This window comes from Aythya marila, assembly GCF_965140915.1.
Source record: "Aythya marila genome assembly, chromosome: 8".
NCBI lineage: Eukaryota > Metazoa > Chordata > Aves > Anseriformes > Anatidae > Aythya > Aythya marila.
This window is the reverse complement of record NC_139049.1, coordinates 29,736,060-29,746,060: the sequence shown is the minus strand read 5'-3', so window position 1 is coordinate 29,746,060 and position 10,001 is coordinate 29,736,060. Positions and strand designations below refer to the sequence as shown.

Sequence of the window (10,001 nt, the reverse complement as noted above, 5' to 3'; positions counted from 1 at the left end):
AAAAAAAAAAAGCAATTCTATGAACGCTGCCTTTATAACGAACAATCAGAAATTCCACTAAGCTAATTTGACAGAAATTTTTCCTCATTTAAACAACATTACAAAAGTCCTGCATTATAAAATAGGGTAGAATAAATCAGTGTAATCAATAAAACTATACAACATACAAATTACATATCTTCTGAGTGGGCAGTTTAATTCTCTCTCTTTGCAGCCATGACTACAACATGCTCACTAAAAACAACTAACTGCCCAAACTATTGCTTAGTTTGTTTTGTTTAAAAAAGGGTGCAATTTTATTGTATATACAACCAATTTACTGGTAATACCTTGTCTCATAGCAAGGTTCTGACAAAATGTTTGTCTAGGCTTTTTTCCCTTCACTGTGAAGCACTGAAAGCTGCTATTTTTTTTAGTGCACATATGTCTTAATAAAGTAATGCCCAGCTAAGTGCTATAGGGAAGGCAAAGGATGCTGGCTAGAGGATGTGATACCATATACTAACAATCACACAATACAATAGAGCAAAATGACTACTCAACCACTTATCAGACACATATGAAAATCCAAAACATTTTATTTTTTCCTTAAATAGAGAATAACCAGTAAACAATTTTCAGAACTTGGAAGTTTAAAAACGTGCATATAAAAATGGGCATTATATACTTTTATTGAATGTGGATTGATTGCAGTCTGCTAATAAAAATGGGTGTGGGATCTGAAGAAAAAGGAAGTTTTTTTTTTTTTTTAAGGCTTGCTTGTGAAAGGAACAGTTGTAAAACAAAAATTGCTTGAAGCAGGGTTCAGCTTAGTGCTTCACAGTTTGACTGCTTCTCTAAGAAGAGCCCTTCCTGCATGTGCATTCAAAATCACAAAAGTACAAAGACAAACACCTAAAACACACTGCGTCAAGTGCAGCACCAACTTTGGTCAAATAAAAAAAAATTAAAAGAAAAATTAATAATTGCTAAGCTTTTCTACATGATATAAGCAGGTATTGCATATTTTCATATATCTGGGAAAAAAAAACAAAAACAAAAACAAAAACAAAACAAAACAAAAGGAAGACTCCAAATAAAATGTAAAATGCAGCAACATCCAAAAATACTGATAATCTAGCATCTACAGATCTCAGAATAGCACTGCCACTGACCATACAGGACAATAAACACTACTCCTATCTGCGGAACAACTAACATCCTATTTAATTCTAGATGTTGAAACTGACAATGGCTGACATAAAAGTCACATTTACAAAAAGTGTCTCCAAATGCTTGACTAGGGAAAAACCCCTTTCAATATAGGAACATGTGCAACAATTCCACAAATAATCGCTATCCAGGGCAAGGCACATTGATATGGAATTTTTTTTTTGTTTCGTGCAAATTAAGAAAACAAAACAAAACATTGTTTCAGGGAAAAGATGAGGAGCAAAGTGTCTTCCCAAGAATTTCAGTTACTTGATTGTATAGGACAGTAGTAGAAACCCTTCTGAAGGGTCGAACAAACATAGTTTAAAGGCAAGTGCCTGGAATAGGGATTACAATATTGTGTCTTAATGCACTCTACTTTACCCTACATTAACTATATAAAAATTAGTTACTAACACTAGAACATGCAGAGACTTTCTCTGATTAGCTGGACTTGCCAACCAGAACGTATATATATGTATAGTATAGGAAACCTTCTTAAAGTTGCATGTGAAGCAAAGGGGTGCTCCGCTGTCTGATAGAAAAAATCACTTGCACTCTTTTTTTTTTTCTTTTTTTTCCTTTTTTTTGTACATAAGATACAGGACGTTTGGGGTCCAAACTTTTTTTTTTTTTTTTTTTTTTCTTCTTCAGCAAGTGCCCTTGCTTTGAACTGGCATAAGTTGTAATATCAGCATTTGTTTCTGTATTGTTTTCTTCGCAGTCCAGAAAATGTACCAGTTCAGGGACACAAAGGTGTTTTAATTTCTGGACCGTTCTATATTATTCCCAAGGTGTTTGAGAACTGATAAACCCTATATTGCCGGAAACACGTAAAATTTGTCAGAATTGGCATAATCCATTATAGTGACTTTTAGCTTATAAAATTAACAGATATTATGATTTAATTTTAGTTATGTGCTTTGATAACAGAAAATGATTAATTAGCATTTAATGTAGTTAACATATTGTGGTAAAAGCACCATTAGATTTGTTTTTTTTTTTTTTTTTAATTTTCCTTCAGTTTTAAAGGGATACAAGTTCAACAATAAAAAACATAAAAAGCAAAAATAGCTCCCCTTTTTCTTGCAAGGCTGTTTTTTACCCCAATAATTTAGAGTCCTGGGGTGGAAGGACTTGGAAAACAAAAATAGAATTTTCAACAATCTCTATCTTACAAAGATATTTAGCTATCCAATGAAATTGCACTTTACTCAATTCAAAATTCGATTGTTTTGATTGATTCCTGTCAGTTTCTGTCAAAACAGACCAACTTCCCCATTTCTGCGTGAATTTTTGTGTAATTGTTGAAAATTGTTGAAAAATGTTTTTTTTAATGTAAGTGCAGCATTTCAAACTTTTTTTTTCTTTTTTTTCTTTTTTTTTTTTTTTTTAGTGAATAGTAGTAGTTCGATGTTTTAAATCGCTCTGCAATCGAGTGGAAAAAAATTGTTGACAATGCTCTTATGGTTCATGTTACGTATCTAAGTGCCGACTGTAAAAAAAAAAAAAAAAGAACAACAAAAAAACCTGCATTTTTTTTTCCGATATGTTACAGAAAAACATGCTCTATGTCTGTCCGGTAAGTTATATATTGCAGAATTCAGCTACTACAAAAGTTATAGTTTAAGTGTGTTTCATGATTTCTCAAGAAGTCTCACACCTGTATGGGAAAAAATCGATGAGGATACTGTAAAACAGTTAGGCTCCATATGGAAAGTGTGTTACAAGAGCGAGTTGGTAAGCAGCAGCAGAGGCTAGTTCTACTCAGTGTCACCTAACGCTTACACTACCAATGAAACACTTCAAAAGTTATGAAGCCCAACCATTTCCAGCACCATAGGAGAAATTACAACAGTCCTAAAGTTGTCTAAAAAAAAAAAAAAATCTCGAAAAAGTTACGGCCTTTGCCATTCAACCATAACGTTTGCCATTTCCATGTACGAGTTTGCTGTCGGTGTCTGCTCGCCTCCCCTTCCGCCGATGTGAAGTCGCTGCGCTGCGTTGCTGCTGCTTCGTGTTACAGAGGTGGGAAGGGGTCAGGTGGTCTGTCCGGTGGGTGGTGGGAAGCGGAGACTTTTATCCCAGGTACCAGGACTGCAAGAGAGAAGAGGAGACTTCGTCAGCCCGGCCGCTCGCTTTCGCTGCCGCGGGAAGGGCTCCGAGCGCCGCGGCGATCCTCGGCCGCCAAGAGGGGGGCTAATTGAGGCTGTGACGAATCGACCTAATTACAAAGCTTAATTAAAAATACTGTACAAATCAATATATTTTTTTTTCAGCGACAGTCGCTGGACATAGCTACAGACGAACACGGGGGTCATGTCATGTTACAAGTTATCAATCTTTTTAATAGATTATGGCTTGAAGATCCCTCTAGCTCACTTTTGTCTAATCCCCTGAAAAGGCGATACACATTCGCGTCTCGGTGCCATTTATCACCCTGCAGTCGGGGTTTTCTTGGGTATTTAGGCATGTGCCAGCATAAGCATCTGTTGCTTTATACTGCCCTGCTTCAACTGTCTCACTGGAACAGATGCACAGAAATTCAACAACAGGGCTGTTTTCTTAGGAGAAACTGGATCGCTAGAGAAAAGCGAGGATAAAGCAAATCTGGGGGAAAGTGGATCAGCGAAAATGTCCCGTATCTCTGGGCATACTTGTGTTGCAAAACAAAACGCAAACCTCAACTAATAGCTTTTCTTTGGGGGGGAAAAAAAATCTTTTTTTTTTTTTTTTTTTTTTTTTCCCTTTCCAAAGGGAGGAAATTGCCTGGGATTTTAGCTCTGCGGAGCACACAACAATAACGTCCTTAACCCAAAGGCGCAGATGCTGGGGCACAGAAAGCAGCTCCACTCCCCGGCAGGACAACACGTGGGGCTGAGGGGCTGGGACGGTGCCGGGGAGACCCCAAAGGGCCGTGCCAACCCGAACCCCAGATGAATGAGGGCAGTGTAAGGCCCGGGGACCGTGCGCAGGGGCAGCGACATGTCGCGGTGGGAGCACACCAGCGAGCAGCAGCGATTTAGCCCAAAGTAAAACAAAACGAGCAGAAAAGGCCCAGGTATTAGAGGACTGCTGCTGACACCCCGCGTTTTTAGCCTGGGCCCTGTAATGTATGAGGTGCATACGTGTGCAGGTATAAACTGACGACAAGTTTTACCAACTTTTTCCTCTATTCCTTTTCAGCATCTGACTTGATTGATAGTACAATCAACCCGGGGAGGATTTATGAACATTTACAGAAAACTCTGAGGCAAGTTTTGTGTGGGACTTCAAGATTATGTGGTCTTGCCATGGAGGTAGGAACCGGTAAAATAAATAGCACGATCGCAGGAGTTGTCCCGCTTCCAGTACACCTCATTAACGAACTCTTCCTTCGCTCGCCCTCCTGAATACAAACACGCCAGTCCCATATCGGCTCCATCTATTGCCTACAGATTTTCTATTTAGACTTAAGCGGGCTGTAATTAAGCGAAATAGCTCTCATATGTAAAGTTCATAAACAGAGAGGAGTTCCTGCAGGATTCGCGAGGCGGTGCCAAGTCCCGGCCCCCTGGTTGTGCGGGGGAGAGGCGCGGGGGCCCTGGGCCCTCCCGGGCCTGGCGGGAGCATCTCCGGCGGCCTTGGGCCGGGCCTGCAGCCGTGGAGAGGCCGCAGCGAGGAGCAAAGGGGTTAAAAATTCAGCGCCGATCGTTTCAAATCTATATCGCAGATGTCCAATTGGCTCCCGTCGCCGCCGGCCCGGCCACATGGCTCGGCAGCCGGGTGACGGCAGCGGGAGCTGCCCTGGCCTCGCAAGGCCCCTCTGACTTCGCAGCAGATTGCTCAAAAAAAAAAAAAAAAAAATAATAATAATAATAGAGGAGGACGGGAAGGGAGCTGCCGCGCTGTGGAGGCCGGCTGCTCCCCGCTGGCTCTGAGGGGGGATGAAGGCTGCCTTTCCGCTGCCGGCCCCCGTTTCGGGGATGCCCTGGGCCTGTCTGTCCGTCTGTCCTTGTGCCCGTCCGTCCATCCGTCCATCCGCCCCGTCCGTCCCGCGCGGCCGCGCTCCCCCACGGCCCGGCGCTCCTTCACGCGTCTTGCTATTCAGCCTGCGCCTCGCAGACAAGGTTACCCCAGAGCGGCTCTGTAATCCTTCACTGAAATAGGCTTTATTGATTGCTCTGGTCTATTGTTCCCTTTTCAAGTCCCCCAAGTTCAAGTTCATCCCGGTGTTACATCATGTCTCGTTGCTACGAGCAACCAGACAGCCCCAGACGTGACTGTCATTAGCAAGAGCCGCGCTGCGCCCTCCCACCGCCCGCCAGCCGCTCTGACGTAGCAGCCCGCTGCAAACACATTGAAGTATTTATTCTGCCTAATTTATGACCTACACAGCGAGAGAGACCCCCACTCCAAAAACCAACACTGTTGTGTATTTAATTAATCTGTCTTTCTCTGGCACTTGGGAAAGTTAGACAAAGGTCTAATTATTGTGTTTCGCTCCCCACACTTTTCTTTTTGGGGTGACTATTTGCATGGGAAAAGAAGCGGCGAGGCTCCGCGCGAGTCCCCTCCCTCCAAAACACCTTTTTTTTCTCCCCTGCCCTATTGACATTTCATGAAATACTTTAGCTGCTTAAGGGAATTAGAAAAAAAAATCTGATGTGAATGTAACTCCTTCTGAGTTGGTATTCAGTAACACAAATCAACTCATGACATGTTTAAATTTAAATGCTAACCACACACTCTGAGAGTTACTTTAAAGGTTAGTTTTTAATCAATAGAAGTTGCTGACTCTGGAGTTTTTCGCTGCGCAGTGCAGCTCTGGGGCCTTTGTCTAGCGTTAGGCTTTCAAACTTTTTTTTTCTTGAGATGATTTTAGCAATGATTTGCAGACACAGAGTGCTATTGTGCTCTTGACTAGCAACATGTCAATAAAGGAGTAGAGTTACCATGCACCAGGGTGTCAATATGACTCCTGCAGACACTGCTCAGCCTTAATACCGATGCAAAACTTAATTAACCCTTACGGGATCAAACCCAAACTGCACGGGTATTTTTTAAACTCCTGTGCAGGGGCTCCGGACTGACTTTACTGAAAAGCTGCTTTTAAAGGAGCCAAACTCCAAGTACCTCGCAAACAGCTGCACCGCGCGCTGGCTGTTCCTGCAGCCCGGCTTTGATGAAATGTTTTATGGGCTGAGGCAGCAGAACAGCAAGACAGAGAGTGCATTTACTCATCAGATCCCACCAGCACTGCTCTCAGGATACCGTTTTAATTTAGAGCGTCTTACAGCTGAAATGCACACACAGAATGATCCTCCTTTTCTACTAATCATTCTAATATTAAGATCTCATATCCCCCTCAAGCCTCCTATACATGTCTAAGTCTTCCCGGATTATGTCTGAAGAGCTCCATTGTCCTTCTGAAGCACCTGTGAAACTTTCCTGCAAGGGGAGAGGAGACCTCAGCGCCTCGAATGAACACGTCCGGGAAGCATATTAAGTGTCGGAGCTCTGATAGTTGTGATCTGCCGGGTGTTTTGCACGGTTAGGGGGCTCGGGGCAGGGGGGGAGAAGCCCAGGTCCATACCTTGGGACTGCTGACTTATTTTTTGCTTTCTTTCAGGGTGCTGCACAACTTGGTACGAGCGGGGCTCTCCCGTCGAGCCCCCTCATGCGTTTTATCCCTTCGCGTCCTGTAATCTATCCGACTACACCCAGCTGGAGAACAGCGTATTGCCTTTCTTAATTTAAAATCTCCATTTAAATCATGTGCACTATCACAATACAGTCAGGACGATATGATCTCCTTGCGTTTTCATAAAAGAGCCAGTATTTTATTTCCTCTCTATTTACTTTGCAGTACTATTGTACCAGCAAGTTTAGAGCTAAATGAATCCAGTGGAGCTAAAGGTCCTACTCAGTGCAATTACTGCCGCACCGCTGTCAGTGCCACCACAGGTCTGTATTGTCCTGCGGAGCATCCTGCTGTCCTTCCCCGGCGCTCAAGGTGAAACATCAGAAAGAATTCTGCAGTCCGGCACGAGATCTTCGCTTCCCTTTCTCCAGTCAAATGAAGAAGTAATCTCATCAGGTCGAAAAGTGCTGACTAAGGATTTAATAAAGTGCCTGCAGATGTGTGTCATCTCTAAGGTATTCAACTCATGTAATGCAAAACAGTTCCACACCGAATGTGCTTATAAAATTCCATTTAACCATTGCAGAGCTCTATTTTACTGTTCTCGGAGGAGTATTATCACACTTTTTTTTTTTTTTCTAATTTACAGCACCATGAAAGTTGAAACTCTATACTGCCAGTATCTGAGAATCCTCACAGTAGTAAGGTTTTATGAACCATAAACAATATCTACTTGACTGAATCCTAAACAGGAAGTCTGAAATGGCAATTATGTGTCTTTGATAGCGGGAGTCTACTTGTTTCCTATGCTGTTCTGAAGATAGCACAGACACACAAAAATCCTTCAGCAACTTCTGACAATCGGGTCCTTTGTATTGGAAGAACAGCGAGGAAGCGCTCTGCAATTCACGATGTTTAAAAGGAGAAAAGCTGAAAGTGCCTCATTGACTTCGGTAGCAGTTTCTGCCTGCGTCAGGAACACAGAAACTGGCCCATTGTTTATAAAAACCTTCTTAAAACAGCCTTCCTGTGCGACATGTTTTATCCCCGGCTCCCTAGCCTAGCCGTGAACACGGCTCATGCGTTTCCAAACAGAAAGACAATCAAACGAAAACTTGTTAAATTTACTTCTACCTGCACATCCCCTGCGCTAACAATGAGGCCTTTCAGCTCGCGCAAAAAGTGAAGGTTGTAAAGCAGCCCTATCTGTTTTTCAAATTAAGAAGTTAAACAAAAGTCCTCAAGGGCAAAGTTTAACGCTGCGGAAGGAGGTTGTTAATGTGGAATCCAGAACTGGGTGTGACAGTTGGCTTATTTCTCCGGGCGATGTGGGTTATTTAAGGACATTCACACATTTGAAACTCTGACAAACTCCACACACAGGAGATTTTTCTTCACCTCATCCACTTAGGGCTAAGACCTGCTCCGCGCCGGCCATTTTCTTTACGATTCGGCCTGGTTGGGCCGTGTTGGTGCGCGGTGCCGGCAGAGCGCCGGCAGCTGTCGGGACTTCAAACGCGTCTGCCGCTGCACCGCGGCCGTTGCTGCCCCTGGCACGGCTGCAGCAAGTTATCACTGCTCCGTCCTGGGCGGGGAAATCCACCTTTGATAAGGGCTTGAATTAAAAAAAACATCAACCTTGCAGCTTTAGAGCTTGCCGGCAAAGAGGCTGTTTGAGCAGCAGAGCTGAACCTGAACCACGACCGCCGGGCACCTGCAAGGATTCATCACGGCGCATCAGTTCATTTGTTTTGTTTGGGGATGACATTTCGGTCATTGCAAGAACTTCAAGGCAATCAGAAACATTAACCCTGGGATGGCGCATCGGGGTAACGAGTCCTTCTGGTTTTAAAGATAAAGTGAGAATGTAAACAGCTAGGTAGCAAGCTGGTCTGTTAGACATCGCCTTGTGAAAGCTGCCGGCACGGCTCTTCCCTATGGCAGGTCATCTGAAAGTAAGAGGCCAGAACTTGGGCTTTGGTATGGTTTCAAAAGGGCTGCCAGGATGAGTGAAGTTTGTGGTAATTCGGCTTCTGGTGCAACTGGAGCGAGGGCTCCTGCCCTTAGAGCAACCACATCCACTTCACCCGTGCCTGCACTCGTCCCACTTTTCTATTGGTTTCTCCAGAGTTTCTCCAGGCATGGAATTTGATCCTACTGTGTAAACCGAAAGGTGAATATTGAAGACAAGGTCACCTTTGTGCCTATGCAAGTTATTTTCTTAGAGCTGGGATTAATTATTTAGTAATTATATTTTCCAAAATGGAATACCAAAAGGGACGTAAGTAGCATGTTGGTCATCCCCAAAGGGACATAAAACAGTGAGTGAATCTTCTGGTTGTCCAAAATCCAAACCCAGGAGAGTCACACGCCCCACTATGAGCATATTTATACTGTCTCGAGGAAGATAAAACCTGTCCCGGGAGGGACACTAGTCTCCAGGCGATGTGTACAGTAGCGCTGCATCCAATAGCTTTTGCGAGAATGCCAATTGTGGCAAACTGCATTAAATTATGTGCAATAATTCTGTAATATGGACTTCTGCCTGCTGACTATTAAAAATGTATAGTAGTCCAAACCACTTCTCTCCTGGGACCAACAAGCTCACTTCAGGCAAGATTTCTGCTTGGGTTCAAACCTCAAGTTGGGAATAGCTCGTGTTTTTAACTAAGTCACCCCAAACCCTCCCAAACCTATGAAAACACACTCATACAGTAACTCCTGCTGTTGTTCCAGACATCTGAATGTTCCAGTAAAGTGTCCCAGCTGGCCCCAGATGTTTCTCAAGTATAAAGCAATGCTCTGAGTGCTGGACCCCCTGCCGCCCGAACCTGAAGCTCAGCGGATTAAAGATTGACTGTGCTATGACATATTCACATTTAGTCTGAATATAATACAGCGAAGACTTATCAATGGCAAATGTTTGAAATGTAATCCAGCAAGCAGAGTAGGCTGGCACTTTGAATATGATGTATAAATAATGTATGGGAACTTAAGATCTAAATTAGATCTACAGGAAGAAAACTTTCCCTTTTCTCTGACTCTAAAAGAAAGTTCTCTCACAATGAGGTCATTTTTATGTCGCTCTTTCAGTTTACAATTGTGCTTTTGGACAGAAGATCTTCATTTTACTTTGGAAACAATTTGTGAGTTAAAGTTTTGCCCCCGCTTTTCTAAACAGTTAAGT

At 43.2% G+C, this 10,001-nt stretch overlaps 1 protein-coding gene across 8 annotated transcripts in view; it reads right to left on the bottom strand.

Annotated features, from left to right (window-relative positions):
• Positions 1-560: 560 nt before the first annotated feature.
• NFIA (nuclear factor I A) overlaps positions 561-10,001 on the bottom strand; it is a 245,802-nt gene continuing 236,361 nt past the window's right edge. For all 8 annotated transcript variants that reach the window (XM_082766228.1, XM_082766230.1, XM_082766229.1 and 5 more), the window contains one exon: positions 561-3,288. In XM_082766228.1, coding sequence (XP_082622354.1) covers positions 3,271-3,288 — 18 coding nt within the window. In that variant the 3' untranslated portion in view covers positions 561-3,270. The remainder of the gene's footprint in view (positions 3,289-10,001) is intronic.